The sequence below is a fragment of the Ranitomeya imitator genome, chromosome 1 (assembly GCF_032444005.1).
Source record: "Ranitomeya imitator isolate aRanImi1 chromosome 1, aRanImi1.pri, whole genome shotgun sequence".
NCBI lineage: Eukaryota > Metazoa > Chordata > Amphibia > Anura > Dendrobatidae > Ranitomeya > Ranitomeya imitator.
The window spans coordinates 206,497,054-206,520,874 of record NC_091282.1 but is presented as its reverse complement, the minus strand read 5'-3'; the positions used below and the strand labels follow the sequence as shown (position 1 = coordinate 206,520,874).

The window sequence follows — 23,821 nt, the reverse complement described above, 5'->3', positions numbered from 1 at the left end:
TTCAAGAATATTCCACTTCTTTGCTTTAATAAACTCCTGGGTTGCTTTGGCTTTATGTTTTGGGTCATTGTCCATCTGTAGTATGAAACGACGACCAAGCAGTTTGGCTGCATTTGGCTGGATCTGAGCACACAGTATGTCTCTGAATACCTCAAAATTCATTCGGCTGCTTCTGACCTGTGTCACATCATCAATAAACACTAGTGACCCAGTGCCACTGGCAGCCATGCATGCCCAAGCCATCACACTGCCTCTGCCGGGTTTTACAGATGATGTGGTATGCTTTGGATCATGAGCTGTACCACGCCTTCGCCATACTTTTCTCTTTCCATCATTCTGGTAGAGGTAGATCTTGGTTTCATCTGTCCAAAGAATGTTCTTCCAGAACTGTGCTGGCTTTTTTAGATGTTTTTTAGCAAAGTCCAGTCTAACCTTTTTGTTCTTGATGCTTATGAGTGGCTTGCACCTTGCAGTGAACCCTCTGTATTTACTTTCATGCCGTCTTCTCTTTATGGTAGATTTGGATATTGATATGCCGACCTCCTGGAGAGTGTTGTTCACTTGGTTGGCTCTTGTGAAGGGGTTTCTCTTCACCATGGAGATTATTCTGCGATCATCCACCACTGTTGTCTTCCGTGGGCGCCCAGGTCTTTTTGCATTGATGAGTTCACCAGTGCTTTCTTTCTTTCTCAGGATGTACCAAACTGTAGATTTTGCCACTCCTAATATTGTAGCAATTTCTCGGATGGGTTTTTTCTGTTTTCGCAGCTTAAAGATGGCTTGTTTCACCTGCATGGAGAGCTCCTTTGACCGCATGTTTACTTCACAGCAAAACCTTCCAAATGCAAGCACCACACCTCAAATCAACTCCAGGCCTTTTATCTGCTTAATTGAGAATGACATAAAGAAGGGATTGCCCACACCTGTCCATGAAATAGCCTTGGAGTCAATTGTCCAATTACTTTTGGTCCCTTTAAAAACAGGGTGGCACATGTTAAGGAGCTGAAACTCCTAAACCCTTCATCCAATTTTAATGTAGATACCCTCAAATGAAAGCTGAAAGTCTGAACTTCAACTGCATCTGAATTGTTTTGTTTAAAATTCATTGTGGTAATGTCTATAACCAAAATTAGAAAAATGTTGTCTCTGTCCAAATATTTATGGACCTAACTGTATGACCATGTGATATTTCAGTTTTTCTTTTTTATTAAATTTGCAAAAATATCTACATTTTTGTTTGTTTTTTCAGTCAAGATGGGGTGCAGATTGTACATTATGAGAAAAAAATTAACTTTTTTGAATTTACCAAATGGCTGCAATGAAACAGAGTGAAAAATTTAAAAGGGTCTGAATACTTTCCGGCAACAGATCGGCTAGCGTTTGGCTTCTTTAGCACCTAGAGATCAGCTGTGATCACCGGTGGATTTGGGGTCTTAACTCAAACTGGCATTTCAAAACAGAGCTCTCTGATCTCACTTCTGAAATCTAGCACTGACCGCCAATGTAGCACACATCAAAGTGCTTCAAAATGGTTCAATGTTCTAAGTTATTTTCCCTACACCCAGTAGAATAATAAATATGCACAAAACTAATCAATTATGTTGCTTAAACAGAGAATGCTGCAACCAAGCAAGTGCCCATGAAACACATACTCATTCTTGTTATACTGACACCACAAATGTGGGGGCATCTCCCCAGTAAGACCCAACTCACAGTTTGGGAAGAATTCTTCTAAGCCACGGCAAACAACCGGACAATGCTAATGCAATCTGACTAAATATGAAGTCTATTTGGCCCTTACCCATCACCAGCTTGTTGTCTTTCTGTGATCTATACAATATTTTATTCTTCTCTAACTAGATAAAAAATTTCCAAAATGGACACATTGACTTCAGCATTTTAACTTTGCATTTCAGATGACCTGCAGATTTCAACTTCATCGTTCCAAAGTCAAGAAAAATAAATAAATACACAAGTCGTGAAATTTTTATCAAAACCTTACGGCATATTTTTCAGGTTCATCTAGGGAACTTCGGGATTTTGGCCTGGAGTTGCTCCTATTACTAGAATGTCTGCCAGCAGCAAATGATCTGATGATATCACTAACTGTGTGTCTGTGCAGTAACCATGTATCCGAGCGTTTCCCAGCACTGCAAGCTTCCTTTCACTAGGTGATACATCAAGCACTTGTACACCAATACGATGTCTTTTGGCCACGGGCCTTACTATATTTTTATATGAAACTTCTTTACATGCTGTAACTCTCAAAATGCAAAACTGCTACATAATAAATAGACATATGTTAAAGTTGGACGTATAGTCAGTAGGTCTCCTGGGGAAGGACTCCTATCATTGATGCTAACACTACAGCTGGCCATAGTGTCCACCTTTAGGCTATGTGCACACGTTGCGGATTTGTCGTAGGAATTTCTGGTGCGGATTCTGCCTCTCCTGGCATTAAACGCACCTGCGGATTTGTCGCGTTTGTGCGGTTCCGCGGCGTTTTTTGTGCATTTTTGCTGCGTTTTTTACCCCTGCGGTTTTCTATAATGGAATGGGAACAAAAACGCTGCAGATTCACAAAAAAGAAGTGACATGCTACTTCTTTTAAACCGCAGCGGTTCCGCAGCGGATTTTCCGCAAAGTGTGCACAGCATTTTTTTTTTCTCATTGATTTACATTGTACTGTAAATCAATCGCGGATCTGCAGCTTTTCTGCACTGCAAAAAATGCTGCGGATCCGCAGAGAATCCGCAAAGTGTGCACAGACCCTTACAACACACTTTTAATGGAGTCTGTCAGCACAAAACGACTGTTCAAACCAAGCACAGGTGCTTGATGCACCGTTGAACTGGCCAAACAGTTAAATGCAGCTTCCCACTTTGTTTTCCTTTTCCATTTATCTCCACACTTTTCTGGCTTAGGCCTCTTTCACACATCAGTGTCTCCGGTACGTGTACTGACAGTTTTCTCACGTACCGGAGACACTGACACACGTAGACCCATTCAAATGAATGGGTCTATGCACATGTCTCCGTGTGCAAAACACGGAGACATGTCCACTTTTCTCCGGCAGCACGTACTGCAATACGTTCCGCAGACATGCACATAGAGAACAGTGTGCACTCTCCTCCGTGTGCACGTACCGCCCGCAGGACAGAGCGCTACAGTAAGCGCTGTCCCCCCTGTGGTGCTGAAGCCGGCATTCATTCCTTCTCCCCAGCAGCGTTCGCTGGAGAGAAGGAATGAAAAATCAAGTTTTTGGGGGTTTTTTTGTGTTAAAAATAAAGTTTGTGGTTCCCCTTCCGCCTCCCATCCCCTGTGCGCCCGCCCGCTTGCCGAGAAATACTCACCCAGCTCCTGCGATGTATGCTCTCAGCGCTGGCAGCAGGTCCTATGTGAGCGGTCACATGGTACCGCTCATTACAGTGATGAATATGCGCATAGGTACTGAGCCTTGCTTGTCCACTGCCAGAGATCCAATATTTGGGGTAAGGACATACGCATAACTAGAACGATTTTTGTCAGGTCACCTATATCAAACCCAACAGTCGTGGATTTAAGGTACTATGTTGAATACTCTCTGCACTGTTTTGAATGGCCTGAACAACATGCATGTATACCTCAGTAATCGGGTTTGCACGTGTATCCAAATACTTGAGAAAAAGCAGGAGGGGTGCACCCAAAATCATCTCAAAAGTTCAGATGATCTTCTGCATTGTCTCCATGGGAGCACAGTTGTAAAGTCCATGGGAGCACAGTTGTGAACGTCCATGGGAGCACAGTTGTGAACGTCCATGGGAGCACAGTTGTGAACGTCCATGGGAGCACAGTTGTGAACGTCCATGGGAGCACAGTTGTGAACGTCCATGGGAGCACAGTTGTGAACGTCCATGGGAGCACAGTTGTGAACGTCCATGGGAGCACAGTTGTGAACGTCCATGGGAGCACAGTTGTGAACGTCCATAGGAGCACAGTTGTGAACGTCCATGGGAGCACAGTTGTGAACGTCCATGGGAGCACAGTTGTGAACGTCCATGGGAGCACAGTTGTGAACGTCCATGGGAGCACAGTTGTGAACTCCATGGGAGCACAGTTGTGAAGTGCATTGGAACACACTTGTGAAGTCCATGGGAGCACAGTTGTGAAGTTCATGGGAGCACAGTTGTGAATTCCATGGGAGCACAGTTGTGAAGTCAATTGGAACACGGTTGTGAAGTCCATGGGAGCACGGTTGTGAAGTCCATGGGAGCACAGTTGTGAAGTCCATTGGAACACAGTTGTGAAGTCCATGGGAGCACAGTTGTGAAGTCCATGGGAGCACAGTTGTGAAGTCCATGGGAGCACAGTTGTGAAGTCCATGGGAGCACAGTTGTGAAGTCCATGGGAGCACAGTTGTGAAGTCCATGGGAGCACGGTTGTGAAGTCAATTGGAACACGGTTGTGAAGTCCATGGGAGCACAGTTGTGAAGTCCATGGGAGCTCAGTTGTGAAGTCCATTGGAACACAGTTGTGAAGTCCATGGGAGCACAGTTGTGAAGTCCATGGGAGCACAGTTGTGAAGTCCATTGGAACACAGTTGTGAACTCCATGGGAGCACAGTTGTGAAGTCCATGGGAGCACAGTTGTGAAGTCCATGGGAGCACGGTTGTGAAGTCAATTGGAACACGGTTGTGAAGTCCATGGGAGCACAGTTGTGAAGTCCATGGGAGCTCAGTTGTGAAGTCCATTGGAACACAGTTGTGAACTCCATGGGAGCACAGTTGTGAAGTCCATGGGAGCACAGTTGTGAAGTCCATGGGAGCACAGTTGTGAACTCCATGGGAGCACAGTTGTGAAGTCCATGGGAACACAGTTGTGAAGTCCATTGGAACACAGTTGTGAACTCCATGGGAGCACAGTTGTGAAGTCCATGGGAGCACAGTTGTGAAGTCCATGGGAGCACGGTTGTGAAGTCAATTGGAACACGGTTGTGAAGTCCATGGGAGCACAGTTGTGAAGTCCATGGGAGCACGGTTGTGAAGTCAATTGGAACACGGTTGTGAAGTCCATGGGAGCACAGTTGTGAAGTCCATGGGAGCTCAGTTGTGAAGTCCATTGGAACACAGTTGTGAAGTCCATGGGAGCACAGTTGTGAAGTCCATTGGAACACAGTTGTGAACTCCATTGGAACACAGTTGTGAACTCCATGGGAGCACAGTTGTGAACTCCATGGGAGCACAGTTGTGAAGTGCATTGGAACACACTTGTGAAGTCCATTGGAACACAGTTGTGAACGTCCATGGGAGCACAGTTGTGAACTCCATGGGAGCACAGTTGTGAAGTGCATTGGAACACACTTGTGAAGTCCATGGGAGCACAGTTGTGAAGTCCATGGGAGCACAGTTGTGAAGTCCATGGGAGCACAGTTGTGAAGTCCATGGGAGCACGGTTGTGAAGTCAATTGAACACGGTTGTGAAGTCCATGGGAGCACAGTTGTGAAGTCCATGGGAGCACGGTTGTGAAGTCAATTGGAACACGGTTGTGAAGTCCATGGGAGCACAGTTGTGAAGTCCATGGGAGCTCAGTTGTGAAGTCCATTGGAACACAGTTGTGAAGTCCATGGGAGCACAGTTGTGAACTCCATTGGAACACAGTTGTGAACTCCATTGGAACACAGTTGTGAACTCCATGGGAGCACAGTTGTGAACTCCATGGGAGCACAGTTGTGAAGTCCATGGGAGCACAGTTGTGAAGTCCATTGGAACACAGTTGTGAAGTCCATTGGAACACAGTTGTGAAGAACACAGTCTACATGTGATCTAAAAGCCTCATTCATCATACGCATTATTTGGTAAAATAATGAGCTCTATTGGAAGAGGGATTCCCTATAACCCCAGATTTGCCTCTCTCATAGCATTGAAGAATATTTTTTTTGAGTGTTAATCTTTTTTGTGCATGTAAAACAACAGATGGCTGAAGAATTCCCCTTGCTTTTAGACAACCTGATAGTTTACAGGTCCAAGTGTGTTTTTATAATGGCAGGGATCATGTGAGAATGTTATAGCAGCAATTACTTTATGTTACAAAGCGACTCTCCCATCCAGAATGATGTTGAGTTACAGAGCAGTGGTTTGATACTTGTATGTGCTACGACAGTCTTCTACCTGGGAACAATAGCCACAATGTATGTAGAGAGGAAGTTGTAGAAAGTGATGTGTCAATTGAAGGAAAAAGGAAACCATTCTGAGCTCAGAAAATAGCTTTCCTGCCTACATTTTTGTGGGAAACATTTAGTGTTAAGGTCAATACAGCACTAAAAAACCCTTCTCCTATAACCTCTGTGTTCCCACCAGCACATTTTCTGATCAGTAGTGCTCATTAGAAATACTGCGTGCGCTCATTTATTTCCTCTTGGAACAATTTTAAACAAGACTATAAAACAATATATTAATGTGGTTCTGTATAACCAATAAAAATACACAATGCCCTCCGAAATGAGAAAACATCTGCAAGATCAACACAGCCAAGAGCAACATAATAACTTAAAGGGGTTGTCCGGGATTATAAAATTATGACTGCCTTTTTCCTAAAACAGCACCACCCTTGCCTACAGGTTGTGTGTGGTATTGCAGCTCGGCATCACTCCCTTCAATGGAGGTGAGCTGCAAGACCAAACACAACCTGTAGAGAGGAGTGGCACTGTTTCCGGTAGAAGGCAGCCATTTTTTGTTATAATTCTGAAGAACTATTTTAATTCAAAATGAGACTAACTTTCACTGTCATCTTAAAAGAAACATTACTAATTTTATATGCCTTAAACACTTCATATCAGCACCATAACTATAGCTGATAATTTTTCTGTTCTTCCACAAGTGGAAAAAAATTGCAAATAATTATCAACATTAATCAGAAAATTAAATTCACATTTACTAATTTACTCACTGTGAATCAAATGAGCCCAAAGAATAATAAACAGACAAGTCATGAAGGGGTTAAAAAAACAAATCATCATAGTCATCTAACCCCTCACTTGTCCCTGCTGACACAGGTCCTCAACGTTCCCTCACTGTCTTTTTTGGAAGACAGTATAGAGGAGTGGGTGGCCTGGGGGACAGGCAGGGAAATGTGGTGACAGGCACAGGTATGGGGGCAGGGGTGTACAGATTTTTGGTGTATTTTTAATCCCTTCCAGACAATATGAGTCCAAGCAAAATGGTGACCAGCTGGCTGCCATTTTGTTGGATTCACATGACTTGCATTTTCCCCAAAATTTGGATTCCCTTGAATGAGTGAATTTTGGGTCCACTGATAATAGCTAACACACATTTGGGGGGTTAGTAAGGAGGATGAATGGCTGAAGGATCGGACTGTGCAGGGTTTGTAGAAGGCCCGCAATGATAACGACACATAGGCCTGCATAGGAACTGCACATACATAATAATAACATTTTTTTAATTGTTTAACTATTCCCAAAGATGCATTTTTTTAATTGTACTGAAGAAATTAACATAGGTTTATACGCAATAGATTACATGCACACTGGGCAGATTAGATGTGAATTTTCTGGGTGGATTTTGTGACCCCGCCATTCTGGCCTACATTGCATTCATTGATTAGGGGTTTCCTGAATATTTAACTACCTTATCATTTTCGTCTGCACCTCTTTGCTCTGCATGCTATGTTGGCAGAGTGTTCCTCTGGGGTGGACATATCACCATTGCAGCCAGTGCAGCTGCTCCAGAGCCCGGAGGTGGAGGAGACCATCTGACACCAGCGACTATTTCAGCTGCATATGCATCACTGGACGAACAGGTCAGCAGATGACATCGGCGAGACTGTGCTTGGGGGCGCATGGCAGTGACGTGATGCGCAACGGTGAGGAGGACACCAGAGTCAGCTGCCATCTCCTGCACGGGCTGAAGAAGATGAGCCCACGCATCGTGGGAGCATGGGGGAGGGCAAGTAGTATTGTTTTTCTTTTTGAATGCATTGGAGATAACAGGGCCCATTATTCCAGGATGGGGCACATTAAAACAGGATGGGGCAAATTATAACAGGATGGGGCAAATTGTAACAGGATGGGTCACATTATAACAGGATGGGTCACATTATAACAGGATGGGGCACATTATACCAGGATGGGGCACATTATACCAGGATGGGACACATTATAACAGGATGAGGCACATTATAACAGGATGGGGCACATTATACCAGGATGGGGCACATTATAACAGGATGGGGCACATTATACCAGGATGGGGCACATTATACCAGGATGGGGCACATTATACCATGATGGGGCACATTATAACAGGATAGGGCACATTATACCAGGATGGGGCACATTATAACAGGATGGGGCACATTATAACAGGATGGGGCACATTATACCAGGATGGGGCACATTATACCATGATGGGGCACATTATAACAGGATAGGGCACATTATACCAGGATGGGGCACATTATAACAGGATAGGGCACATTATACCAGGATGGGGCACATTATACCAGGATGGGACACATTATAACAGGATGAGGCACATTATAACAGGATGGGGCACATTATAACAGGATGGGGCACATTATACCAGGATGGGGCACATTATAACAGGATGGGGCACATTATACCAGGATGGGGCACATTATAACAGGATGGGGCACATTATACCATGATGGGGCACATTATAACAGGATAGGGCACATTATACCAGGATGGGGCACATTATAACAGGATGGGGCACATTATACCAGGATAGGGCACATTATCAAAGGAAGGGGACCACAATGGGGAATCAGGATAGTGCATATCATACCAGGAAGAGGATGGGGAACATTATACCAGGCTAGGGAACCAGTAAGGTGCATATTATACCAGGAAGAAGACGTGAAAGCAGAACATTATACCAGGCTGGGGAACCAGTAATGTGCATATTATATCAGGAAGAGGACGAGGATGGAGAACATTTTACCAGGCTGGTGCATATTAAATCAGGAAAGGGAACCAGGATGGGGTTCATTACACTAGGAAGAGGACCAGAAAGGGGGACTATATCATAGGAAAGGGACCAGGATGGGGCACATTATATTAGGAAGGAGGCCAGGATGGGAGACCTGATACCAAGAATGGGCTTAGTATGGGGGACAATATTACTGGAAGGGGCATCCCTTATAACGTACCAACCTCTCTAGTTATGTATGGGGTGGTACCTAATTACATGCTATCCTCTGTTATGTACAGTACAGCGCTATCCCATTATTATATATCATCTCTAGTCAAGTAGAGCACGGTCACTTACATCACGTAGGTATTCTTGTTATTTCTGTTATTCACAGCACCTTGTCGTTATTACATAGAATCCTTTCTTGTTAGATATAAAATGACTGCTGATGGAGCAGCATCTGACTAGAAGCCCAGTCCATCAGCTGCATTCATCATAAAAAAAGATTTCTCATGCTCCATCAGCCATCATTTCAGTTTATATCTAAAACACAGCACAGTATGTAATAAAGGGTACTTATAAATAACAAAAATAACCAGAGAATCCAAAATGTAAGGAACGGTGCTGTACACAATAAGAGAGGGCATATTGTCATAAAGGACAGTAATATACATAAAGAAAGGAGACTATGTATTATGGCCTTTTATGGCAGCTAAGCTAAGATTTTATATATATATATATATATATATATATATATATATATATATATATATATATATACACAGTATAATATATATATATATATATATATATATATATATATATATATATATATATATATATATATATATATATATATATCTTAGCTTAGCTGCCATAAAAGGAGGGGAGCCCAAACACTTTTCTTGCGCAGGGGCTCTAAGGTGTCAATGTCCACCCCTGGTGTTCCCTATGACTGTTCAATGCAGTTTATGGATATGCTGATAAAGTGGTCAAACTATGAAATGTTCTACCCTGTGAGGGTGATGGCAGATACTATGTCATATATAAGGTGGTCTGGGGGTAAAAAATGACTGTGAAAGTGAAGTAGAACATGGAGATCGCACCATTAGGGTATGCGCACACAGCGTCGGTTAGACACGGGTGCAGCCGCCGAGATTTCCTAGGCAATGCCACTACAGGATACCACCGGCAGTCCTATTCCTGCAGCGGCTATGCAAAGGTTCTTGCGGCGGCTCTGACGCTACAGTTTTTCACGCTATACTGCTTCACTCACACTGTAAAGGGCGCATCTTGAGGCAAGGTGCCTCTTATCAACAGGTGATTTACTATTCTCTGGATACAGTGATATTAGCAAATCCTATACTAGGAATATGCGTTCACTCACACTAGCTGAGTGCTGTGATAATTTATCGGATAGTGCTCAGCTTAATGTTATTTTATGGGGTAGTGCAGATCTGCCATTATTTTTTCATGCCGATTCAGGACGCAAAAACAATTACTGCATCCGAGAATCGGATCGCTTCTCACCCATACAATTCTATGGGGGCGTATGACACACACCGGACTGTACTTGGATGCACAACAACAATTACACAGCAATGTTTGCAGTTTGGACCCAACACTACGGTATGGATGCATGGATAACGTATGGTATGTGCGGCGTATGTGGTCACACATCAGCGCTTGTGCTCTCTGGCATGCCAACAAGACTCATGTAATGGCCCTCCAAAATCACTTCTACTGATGGTCTGCAGGCAACCGGGTCTGACACTGCCTGTGAGTGATACAGCCAGGCTGCATGTCTGAGTCTGAGCAGGTAGCAGGACTAACAGAACCAGGATCTAGTATACAAGATTAAGTGCTGACGCTCAGCAATGTGTCCCTATGTGCCACTGTGCACTGCCATTATGTGGCTGAAATGAAAGTATATGTAATGGCAGCGGCAATCTGATCCTGGGGGAATTATTTATTACTAGATGGTGGCCCGATCCTAACGCATCGGGTATTCTAGAATATGCATGTCCACGTAGTATATTGCCCAGCGATGTAGTATATTGCACAGCCACATAGTATATTGCCCAGGCACGTAGTATATTGCCTAGCCACATAGTACATTGCAGAGCGACGGAGTATACAGCACAGAGCCCCGTAGTATAGATACTTAAAGAAATAAAAAACATATACTCACCTTCCGAAGGCCCGTTGAAGTCCTGCTATACTCACCATCCGCCGCCTTTCCCGCTCCTCGGGACGCTCCCGGGACCGCTCCATTGCAAGCGTCAGCTTCCGGTCCCAGGGCTGGTATGAGCAGGACCTGTGATGACGTCACGGTCACATGACAGTGACGTCACGGCAGGTCCTTGTCGCACACTAGCCCTGGGGCCGGAAGCTGCCACTTGCAATGGAGCGATCCCGGGAGCGTCCCGAGGAGCGGGAAAGGCGGCGGATGGTGAGTATAGCAGGTTTTTTGTTTTTTTTATTATGTTTAACATGACATATTTTTACTATTTATGCTGCATAGGCAGCATCAATAGTAAATAGTTGGGGACACACAGGGTTAATAGCAGCTGTAACGGAGTGCGTTACACCGCGGTCCGTTACCGCTGCCATTAACCCTGTGTGAGCGGTGAGTGGACGGGATTATGGAACGGGCGCCGGGCAGTGAGTGCAGAGGAGTAGGGGAGGGACTAATCGGGCTGTGCCCGTCGCTGATTGGTCGCGGCAGCCATGACAGGCAGCTGCCGAGATCAATCAGCGAATGAATAACTGACAGAAGGACAGACAGACAGACGGAAGTGACCCTTAGACAATTATATAGTAGATACCACAAAGGGAAGTAATTATTATTAGGGAAGAGCAGTATGTACTTGTACTTGCAGTGTGGGGCCATATTACTGGAAGGTATGTATATGTGTACACCCCCCGAGGACACGTTATGATTTACTGCAATGGTTATACGTGATCATACTCTGCGGGGAGGAGGGCATATTATACTGCAAGGTGTCAGCGTTCATACGTGTGTGTGTGTATATATATGTATGTGTAACAGTATGCTTATGAGTGTATTTCTTTGTGTACAGGGGCGCCAATGTGGTTATTAGGTGTCTCTATGAATAAATAGACGGGGGAACCTAGAGTGACAATACATGGCAAATAGGCATTTTTGTGTTTGACTTTTTCCTTTTCTGATGTTTTTTTTATAAAATAAAAATACACCTAATGCTATTTTCTTAGGCTATGAAGGATAGCACCCTGATCAAGCATGGACAAGGATCAATTCTGCACAGGGCACCAATCAGCCTAAGGCCAGCAATGACAGTACCAATCAGCTTAAGGCCAGCAATGACAGTAAGTAACCGATATATGCATGCATTTGTGTGAGGAGTGAAAAATATTGCAAAAAAATCAAAACTACTAAAATAAGGAATGACATCTACAGTAGCAAAGAACAGCCAATGCTGTAACAAATACGAACCAAGAGATCCTTATCAGAGCTCACGATCTAAAGAAGTGAAAAGTGACAACATCTGGAATGTATGAACATTTGGATTTAATACATTTATGTATTTTTTCCATTACACAAACTATGTAACCATATAACACACAGGATGAATATATAACCAGATCTACTTACAGATATATCATCGCTGAAATCGATCTCATCCAAATCGAGGTACTCCGGAGCTTCCATTATATGTCAATGATCATTTTTAGATGAAGAGTTACTTGGTCCTGTTATGAGAAAAATGAAACGCATGAGAGGAAGCCATGCCTAAACTGCCTAAGAGAGGCAGGAATATGCCCCTTGCTGAGTGTTAATAGTGTCATCAAACAGAGAAAAAGGATCAATGCTTGTGTCGGAGCCAAATAGTTTTTCTTTGGGCTGTTAAAAACAAATTAGAGCACAACTTAATTGAGCAGAACACAGCAATGTTGTTAGGCTGGATGAAAGACTTGTTAGAAAGCTATTACATTGCTAAGTATTTTAACAACCTCATCAAGTTTCACTCCAAGTCCTCGAGACATTTCTGACACCCAGAGAACTGACCATGTAGTGCGATTTATGTCCAGAATCTTTGCATTATGCTGATTTGGAACGTCTTCAAAGTAATGCTGCATAATGGATTTATTTGGGCTTCCTGGAAATAAACCCCACAGCGGTGTAACTGCAGCTTATAGATCCCATTAAGGCCTTATTTCATTCTGGGCATTGCCGTATGTACTGACTGCGGTAGTACAAAGCGCAGCATCTGCAAGGAGTTTGTATGTTCTCCCTTCCTTGTGTGGGTTTCCTCAGGGTATTCTGGTTTCCTCCCATACTCCAAAGACATACTGATAGGGAATTTAGGTTGTGAGCGCCAATGGGGACAGCGATACTGATTTATGTAGAGACCTGTGGAATTAATGGTGCTATATAAGCAAGTAAAATAAATCAGTGTCCATATAGGTTTGTATAACAGAACCATATTGATACAGGAAAGATATATCTTTGTACCGTGTTAGCCAATAGATAGAAAAATATTTAGAATTGTGGTTGATAAAAGGTATCAGCCACTGAGGACTCTCAATTCGAAATATTTTTCTAACAGAACCATAGGCACTTACTGCCATATACAACCCTATTAGCAAAGCTACCATCATATTGCCACATGTACTTTGTTTTAGGCTACTTTCACACTTCCGTCGTTTAGGGGCCGTCGCAATGCGTCGTTCTGTGCAAAAAAACGCATCCTGCAAAGTTGCCCGCAGGATGCGTTTTTTGCACATAGAATTGTATTACCAACGCATCGCGACGTATGGACACACGTTCCATACGTCGTGCACTGGAAGCGTCAGTATTTGGGGGACCGTCGGACTTTCAAGGGAACGTTTTTTCGTACGTCGGGTCCTGCAATTCCCACCACGCATGCGCGGCCGGAACTCCGCCCCCTTTTTCCTGGGACCAATTTCTTTGGAGTACACCAATACCTTACATGTAATCGGGACCTTCCCAACCTCGACATATGGATATGTCTAAGGTTGTGAAGAAGTTAATGAACAGGGGTGCAGAGCGGGTGCAGAGGACAAGCATTAAGGTGATCGTAATCTTAGGCTGAGTTCATATTGTGCTTTGCCGCCTGTTTAGAAGCTTCCATCTAAACACCCAAAAAACTATTCAGACATCCCCTTCAAACACACACTGGGTACAATTCTTCAAGACTGGCAAAGTGCATGCTTGCGCTCCACCAGTCTTGCTGGAGTAGAAGGCACCAAAGTCGTTACGGGATGCACGCTACTTAATGAATTTGGCACCTCTTCTCATTGGTTTGCACTTCCGTGCGCCGTGCCTAAAAAGCTACTCCAGTCACTTTTGACTAATTTCGGCGGAGATTATTCAAATTAGCATGAAAACGGTAAAAGTTGCAATTTTTGTTTTACACAACTTCCTTTTTTTAACTTGTCACCTACCCTTTTTTGAGCTGGCAGTTACGTCTTAGCAGCATTCTAGAAGCATTATATGTGCAGGTACTTCCTTTCCCTGTCATTCCTTTATGTACTGTATCTGCCATTTTCCAATCTGTTACTTTAAACTGAAATCCTCCTCATCTGTCTGTGTCATTATATTGCTGCTAAAGACATATTACACTTACTTTATAATTCTTAAAAGGGATGATTTGCAGATTGTCTATTACATTATCTATCATGAGACCAAGTTGTCTAAAAGTACAGTGACCATTTATCATTACATGTAAATTTGACCTGTTGTCCTACTTTTCAAATATTTTACCACTGAGCTATTAATTTCCAGACTCCTCTTCTTTCTCCTTCGGTTACGTCCCCATGGACAGGAATCGGTAGCGCTTTGGATGCAGCACATATCCGCTCTGTCCAAAGCACTGCCGGCTTTTGAACGCAGGTGATTCTGCATGCGTTCATTGAACCGTGCGGAATCATCGCATCCAATATAATGTATGGGTGACATTTATCTTGCAGAGACGGATAAATAGACATGCTGCGGTCTGGAAAGCCGCGCAGCATGTCCGTCCGGGAATCCGGAGGCATAGGTGCATGCATAGTGGGGATGGGATTTCATGAAATCCCATCCACTATGCTGTAACATCTGGATGCTGTGGCTTGGACGCTGCAGATGTACGCAGCATCCAACCCGCAGCGTTTAGTAACCATGGGAACGCAACCTAAGATGGACATAACACTCGTGTAAAGCAGCACAAAAGGCAAACATAGTTCTAGGATGTATTAAGAGAAGCATAGAGTCTAGATCACATGAAGAAATTATCCCCCTCTACTCCTTGGTCAGACCTCATCTGGAATACTGTGTGCAGTTCTGGGCACCACATTTAAAAAAAAAAACATATCGAAAAGCTGGTGCAAGTTCAGACAAGAGCTACCAGGATGGTGAGCGGACTGCAAACTATGTCTCACGAGGAACCGTGAAAGGATCTGGTTACGTTTTGTTTGCAAAAAGAAGGCTATAAGGAGACTTCATAGCGGTCTACAAATATCTCAAGGGCTGTCACATTGTAGAAGGATCATCTCATTTGCACAAGGAAAGACTAGAAGCAATAAGATGAAACTGAATGGATGAAATACAGATTAGATATTAGAAAAAACTTTTTGACAGTTAGGGTGATCAATGAGTGGAATAGGCTGCTACAAGAGGTGGTGAGTTCTCCTTCCATGGAAGTCTTCAAACAGAGGCTGGACAGACATCTATCTGAGATGGTTTAGTGAATCCTGCATTGAGCAGGGGCTGGACAAGATGACCCTGGAGGTCCCTTCCAACTCTACCATTCTAGGATTCTAGGATTCCTCTTACTAAGCATGTGGTGCACCTGTAATCTGAGATACTCACCCCGCTCTGAGATTAGCCAGCACATCTCATACAGAGTCCAAGTATCAGGTTTTCAATGGCAAAAAAGAAGTGAAAAGGATGTCAGCAGGTACATATATTCTACATTTCACAGCTAGTTTGATTATATATCTGATAGATAAAACCTGAGGGTTGCATTAGTCATTAATCAGTAGAAATCTCAGCATCAATGTTCTGTTCTGTCTGTCTATAAGGTCTTCCTCATCTGCCTATTATGCTATGCCCAAGGCCCTACTTATTGTCTTTTCCAAACCTGTTTTTCAGGCTACTTACGCATATAAATTAAATTGCAAAAAAGGAATAATATTTTGACAGCTAACATTTCTTGGCTTCTGCACCTAACAAACATACGTAAATTAAAGCATATTTAGCAAAAGCCATGAAATAGTCAGCTATTCTGTACATCCATGTGCTCCAAGCTAAAAACATCTTGTCAAAACAAAACGACTAATGAGCCAAATCACAAGGAAGCCATAGCTCATATCAAGCTCGTCAATATGTCAGAGGCAATTCATTACAACAGTTCATTTACTCAATGCTACACATGTACCCATTCGACAAAAAGATCATTTTGCATTCTCGGCTCCGCTGCAGCCATGAACTATTCTCCGAGGATGACTATAATGGATATATCAGATTAGGTCCAGAGTGGAAGTACGTTAACAGCACAGGGTATTGCTTCCGTTCTCGGACAATGGTAATAAACCACTGGGCACACATCCTTCACAGACACAAATGCCAGTGTTCATGGTCTTGTATTGTGACAGCTATGAAATATGTGCAGCTTCAGTATTTCCAGCAGAAAGGTGAGGATTATGAAATACTACATAGCTTCAGGAGCCAGCAGTCAGCATCTGATGTGTGACAGATGGTTTGTCCACATAGAGATGATCTAATGAATCCTACTGAGAAAACCAAGAAAAACGTACAAGGGAGTAACAATGGCAGTGCAGAGGTGGCATTCACACCTGAGCACTTTGTCTATGAGGGTCATAGGAGTCCCCTACAAGGTCAAGACACAGTGATGCTATAATGGTATTGGACAATAATCATTTATTACTGAAGGCGCTATCTCACAATAGAAATGTGCATCATTTTAAACTGAATATAGGCAAATAGCCCCTGCAGAGAGGAAGACGACGGAAACTAGAGTGCCCCCTCCTGGATGAAGCAATCCTAGAAGTCAATATCAAACTTTTAACATGTCTTGACACATGGCTTAGGTTAAGAAGCCAAAGTAGACACTCTGTTTGCAGACACGTGTTTTGGGCAGTTGCTCCTCATCAGTGCAAAGCAGGAGATCTGATTTGGTTGAGTGATAGGCTTCTGACGAGGAGTATAAGTGGTAATGTTATAGACAGTGCATATACAGTAAACAATACTGAAGGACCACAGTGGCAGAAACACCCAGATCTTTGTTAGCTGAACTACAGTGATGATGGGCTGACTATTAACACAGTACTCAGAAGCCATAACCTCACTGATGATGGCAGCACAGTTAGCATGTGACCGATGAGGCAAGTGATTGGCTGCAGCAGTCATGTGTGGATAGTCAGCATATCTCCAGGACAGATAAAGGCTGGCTGGAAGACATGACTGGAGTTTAAGGGTATGTTCACACATTCCTGATTTCCATCCTTTTTTTTTCAGGACTGAAACCGCAGCTCTTTGCAGAAAACGCAGGTCCTTTTTTTGGTGCTTTTTTGGTGCTTTTTTTGATGCGTTTTTTTGATGCGTTTTTTTATGCAGTTTTCTTTGCAGAGTCTGTGTGTTTTCTAGGAAGTTTTTTAGGGTTAAAATGGCTGAAAATACCCTAACCCTACCCCTAACCCTACCCCTACCCCTAACCCTAACCCAACCTTAGTGGAAAAAAAAAAATTCTTAATTTTTTTATTGTCCCTACCTATGGGGGTGACAAAGGGGGGGGGGGGGTGTCATTTACTATTTTTTTTATTTTGATCACTGAGATATAACCTATCTCAGTGATCAAAATGCACTTTGGAACGAATCTGCCGGCCGGCAGATTCGGCGGGTGCACTGCGCATGCGCCCGCCATTTTGCAAGATGGCGTCGCCCAGGGAGAAGACGGCCGGACGGACAACGGGAGGCCGGGTAAGTATAAGGGGGGGAGATTAGGGCACGGGGGGGGCATCGGAGCACGGGGGGGGGGGCATCGGAGCACGGTGGGGGGCATCGGAGCATGGGGGGGTGGGATCGGGGCAGCCACACTCCGCCCACGCACTTCCGCCCGCTTCCCCGCACTTCCTGCTGCAGCGGTTCGGCACCACAAACCGCAATAAAACCCGCAGATATATTTTTGATCTGCGGGTTTTACTGCGGGTTTGACCTCACAATGGAGGTCTATGGGTGCAGAACCGCTGCGGCTCCGAAAAAAGAAGTGACATGGTACTTCTTTTTTACCGCGGCTATTCAGCGCGGCTTTTTTTCCCGATTCCCGCATCATGTGCACAGTGGTTCCTGTTTTCTATAGGGTACATTGTACTGTACCCTGCATGGAAAACAGCTGCGGAACCGCAGCGGCAAAAACGCTGCGGTTCCGCAGAAAAAAACGCACTGTGTGAACATGGCCTAAATGGTGGGGAAATTCAAGGGTGAGTATATCTTTATTTCACAATGCACCCCTGGGTGAGAATATCTTTATTTCACAATGCACCCCTGGGTGAGAATATCTTTATTTCACAATGCCCCCCTGTTTAATTTCATGTAAATACTTAAAACCCTGTTTTCCATCTCCAATGACAATTTATTTTAACTTACCTAAAATATACCCTGTCAATTTTAAGCACATTTTCTAAACTTTAAACATTATGCATTATTGATTTAATAGAAATTATTTTTATTAACAACCATTTTCTTTTTAGACAATTACTTTACTGTAATTTTGTTTATGGAAAAGAAACAGCGCCACATATATTTCTGTGGCCTATCTCCTTCAGCAATTCTTTGTGTGTATAGCCTAGAGTAAGAACAGGTATTTGGGACCGTTACAACATAATATGTGGTATTACATGGGAGAACAGGGAAGATATTACAAGAATTACAAAATTTGTCTTACTCAACAGAATTTCTGTCATTGTCATTGATTTAAAAGTCTCCTTGATTATCTTCCAGATGTGCCTTTTCTGGGGTGGCTGGGGGCAGATGTTTTTAGCCAGGGGGGGGGGGGGGGGGGGCAATAACCATGGACCCTCTCCAGGCTATTAATATCTGCCCTCAGTCACTGGCTTTACTACTCTGGCGGAGAAAATTGTGCGGGAGCCCACGCCAATTTTTTCCGCCATTTAACCCCTTATTTTACTAGCTAGAACGGCCAAATTTTGCATAGACACACTACTAACATTACTAATCAGTTTAATACGGCAGATAGGAGCAGGGGCATAGAGAATAATTGTGCCGTATTTTTTGCGAGTTTTACGGACGTAGTTTCTGCGCTCTTACGTCCGTAAAACTCGCAAGTGTGACGCCGGCCTGAGTGTGGGGAAATCGAAGAGCCATTAACATGTTTTGGTGGAAGGAGGTTGAGAAGATGGTAAGAAAAATGATAACTTCAGTGTCTTCTGTGGGGAGTTTCAGAAAGTGGTGGAAATGAAGGATAGAGGGAGAGAGTTGAGTTTGTAAAGACATATTTGGCAGATGGAATTCTGGACAAAAGAGGTAAATTTAAGTGTCATTAGCATAAAGAAGTTCCGAAAAACCACAAGACCCTCTAAGATGCCTTAGGATAAAGGTATAGCAGGAAAACAGTAGGAGCATCAGGATAGATCTCTGAGAGACACCAACAGGGCCAAGTACTGTATGTACCGTAACACTGTGCTCAAGGAAGAGGACAGGTCTAGGAGGAGCACACAGTAATGTTGTGAGTGAGGCTTTGGCACATAGCAGATACTTAGTGACTTAATGTTTTGGAATCTCAAGCCAAATTGCAGCCCATTGAAGAGATAGAAGAATGTAATTGGGGAGGTTGGTTCAAGGTAGACTTTTCTTTTTTTTTTTTTTTTTTTTAAAGGCAAATAAGGACTAACTGCCAAAAAAAGGGTTAGTTGAAGGAAGGATTTTTAAAGATGGTGTGGCGATATCATACTTAAAGGAAGAAGGTGCTACTGTTTGTGGTAAGAAATGATAGTGAAAAAATGGGTTAATGCTCGCCACTAATGAGGAGCGAGAATGCTCGTTATTCGGGTTTCCTGAGCATGCTCGGGTGGTCTCTGAGTATTTTGGGCGTGCTTGGAGATTTAGTTTGTGTCACCGCAGCTGCATGATTTGTGGCTGCTAGACAGCCTGAATACATGTGGGGATTGTCTGTTTGTTAGGGAATCCCCACATGTATTCAGGCTTTCTAGCAGCCGCAAATCATGCAGCTGCGTGTACATAAACTAAATCTACGAGCACGCCCCAAATACTCGGAGACCACCCAAGCATGCTCGGAAAACCCGAGTAACGAGCATGCTCGCTCATCACTACTCTCCACCATAGGATTGAGAAGATGTAGAATGGATCACTGTCATGTGCAGATAATGATAATAATAATCTATATTTATATAGCGCCAACATATTCCGCAGTGCTTTACAGTTTAACAGTTTCAAACACAACAGTCATAGGTAACAACGTTAACAATACAATAATTAAAGCAAAATAAGACGACCCTGCTCGTGAGAGCCTACAATCTTCAATGAGGTGGGGGAGATACAAGAGAAAAAGCAAAACAAAGATCATGCCCACATATATAGGAACACCTCGACATATGAGAATATCAAAGTTGAATTTTATTAGCAAACCTCAGGCAATATATATACACATGTGAAGAAAAACAACACACAATACAATTAAAAGCACTTAAAAGCAGCACGGGAGAAGTCTTGGAGTCGGGAGTGGGAGAGATAATAAGATGTAATTGGGAGAGAAGGTTGGAAAGCTTTTCATTGGTAATGGTGAAGGAGTGTGCTAATAAAGAAAATCTCCGATGGTTCTGACTCATGTTCGGTTATTAAACTACTAGGTGGCGCAGTGGTTAGCACTGCAGCACTGGAGTCCTGGGTTCAAACCCCACCAAGGACAACAACTGCAAAGAGTTTGTATGTTCTCTCCGTGTTGGCGTGGGTTTCCTCCGGGTACTCCGGTTTCCTCCCACATTCCAAAGACATACTGGTAGGGAATTTAGATTGTGAGCCCCAACGGGGACAGTGATGATATTGTGTGCAAACTGTAAAGCGCTGCGGAATATGTTAGCGCTATATAAAAATAAAGATTATTATTATTATTATTAGGCCTATGTGGATTCGGTCATACTGGAACAAGTAGTTTCACAACAGCTAGGGGTTTTAGGTTGCAGAAGTCTATTGTGTCTATTATATATTGGAAACAAGACAAGTCAATGGTTGATCCTGTTAGAAAATGCAAATCTGAACATGGCATTAAATGCTACAGCTAGACAGCCAGAGAAAGACATATTGCCTTCTTCTGGCATAAAGTATTTCCATTACTGAAACCCAGGAGCACACAAAGTACACAGGACTATGAGAGACTACATTATTTCATGAGTTCAGAGACTTTGCATTAATATTGCGTTTGCCAATGACTCATCCAGGTGAAGCTGAGTTGACCGCCAGCTGCAGAGGAAAGAAAGCAAAACTCAGAGGTTGGGTTTCTATAAGGAAGGAAAAGGAACTGTTTGTGGCTGAAATAGAGAAGCATAACCCTGACTGAAGAATGTACTGAGGATCTTTAATTCCATTTCAGATTAAGAAAGCACTAAGATTTAAATTGTTCAGGAAACAGAAGAAACAGTCATCAAGGATGATGAAATCATAAAAAACGAGGAAAAGAGAACAAAGTGGACATCCAGAAAACCCATTTTAAAGTGTCGCTCACTGTCAGTAGCAAAGCATACAAGCTTAATAATATGAAAAATATATACAGTGGGGCAAAAAAGTATTTAGTCAGTCAGCAATAGTGCAAGTTCCACCACTTAAAAAGATGAGAGGCGTCTGTAATTTACATCGTAGGTAGACCTCAACTATGGGAGACAAACTGAGAAAAAAAATCTAGAAAATCACATTGTCTGTTTTTTTTAACAATTTATTTGCATATTATGGTGGAAAATAAGTATTTGGTCAGAAACAAACAATCAAGATTTCTGGATCTCACAGACCTGTAACTTCTTCTTTAAGAGTCTCCTCTTTCCTCCACTCATTACCTGTAGTAATGGCACCTGTTTAAACTTGTTATCAGTATAAAAAGACACCTGTGCACACCCTCAAACAGTCTGACTCCAAACTCCACTGTGGTGAAGACCAAAGAGCTGTCAAAGGACTCCAGAAACAAAATTGTAGCCCTGCACCAGGCTGGGAAGACTGAATCTGCAATAGCCAACCAGCTTGGAGTGAAGAAATCAACAGTGGGAGCAATAATTAGAAAATGGAAGACATACAAGACCACTGATAATCTCCCTCGATCTGGGGCTCCACGCAAAATCCCACCCTGTGGGGTCAGAATGATCACAAGAACGGTGAGCAAAAATCCCAGAACCACGCGGGGGGACCTAGTGAATGAACTGCAGAGAGCTGGGACCAATGTAACAAGGCCTACCATAAGTAACACACTACGCCACCATGGACTCAGATCCTGCAGTGCCAGACGTGTCCCACTGCTTAAGCCAGTACATGTCCGGGCCCGTCTGAAGTTTGCTAGAGAGCATTTGGATGATCCAGAGGAGTTTTGGGAGAATGTCCTATGGTCTGATGAAACCAAACTGGAACTGTTTGGTAGAAACACAACTTGTCGTGTTTGGAGGAAAAAGAATACTGAGTTGCATCCATCAAACACCATACCTACTGTAAAGCATGGTGGTGGAAACATCATGCTTTGGAGCTGTTTCTCTGCCAAGGGGCCAGGACGACTGATCCGGGTACATGAAAGAATGAATGGGGCCATGTATCGTGAGATTTTGAATGCAAACCTCCTTCCATCAGCAAGGGCATTGAAGATGAAACGTGGCTGGGTCTTTCAACATGACAATGATCCAAAGCACATCGCCAGGGCAACGAAGGAGTGGCTTCGTAAGAAGCATTTCAAGGTCCTGGAGTGGCCTAGCCAGTCTCCAGATCTCAACCCTATAGAAAATCTTTGGAGGGAGTTGAAAGTCCGTGTTGCCAAGCGAAAAGCCAAAAACATCACTGCTCTAGAGGAGATCTGCATGGAGGAATGGGCCAACATACCAACAACAGTGTGTGGCAACCTTGTGAAGACTTACAGAAAACATTTGACCTCTGTCATTGCCAACAAAGGATATATTACAAAGTATTGAGATGAAATTTTGTATCTGACCAAATACTTATTTTCCACCATAATATGCAAATAAATTGTTAAAAAAACAGACAATGTGATTTTCTGGATTTTTTTTTCTCAGTTTGTCTCCCATAGTTGAGGTCTACTTATGATGTAAATTACAGACGCCTCTCATCTTTTTAAGTGGTGGAACTTGCACTATTGCTGACTGACTAAATACTTTTTTGCCCCACTGTATATGCTGCAGTACACTATATCCTCTGGCTCCCATACATGTCGTAAATTACTTTCAAATGGAAAGCCATTTGCCATCACAATCAATGCGGATTTAAAATTGGCTCCTCCAGGTCTAAAAGTGGGTCCCAATGTATTTTTGTAATTCCCGATTACCATAGCGTCTATACCTAGAATTGTAGCATTTAAAAGGAACCTGTCATAAGGTTTTCATCATCCGGCACCACATTTTGTTCTCTCTAATTAACATTTTAACAATCCATTCCTCTCACCCCCGCAGAACTATTAACCTCCAAAAATGATCGCTGAACAGTCCTCTCAATATATGCTAGCCAGCATCATGAGCACCCCAATCTGAGAACCTGCTGTAAGACTGCTAACCCAGCCCCTACTGCTTTGATTGATGGTGCTAGTATCACTTTTGTCATCCGTCAAAGGCTGAGGGACTGGGTTAGTAGGCTGATAGCAGGCGCACAGGA

General features: G+C 43.3%; 1 protein-coding gene across 2 annotated transcripts in view; it reads right to left on the bottom strand.

The window, feature by feature from the left end:
• Positions 1-23,821, bottom strand: part of SNCAIP (synuclein alpha interacting protein) — a 363,994-nt gene that overhangs the window by 148,841 nt on the left and 191,332 nt on the right. For both annotated transcript variants that reach the window (XM_069753553.1, XM_069753545.1), the window contains exon 3: positions 12,566-12,663. In XM_069753553.1, coding sequence (XP_069609654.1) covers positions 12,566-12,622 — 57 coding nt within the window. In that variant the 5' untranslated portion in view covers positions 12,623-12,663. The remainder of the gene's footprint in view (positions 1-12,565; positions 12,664-23,821) is intronic.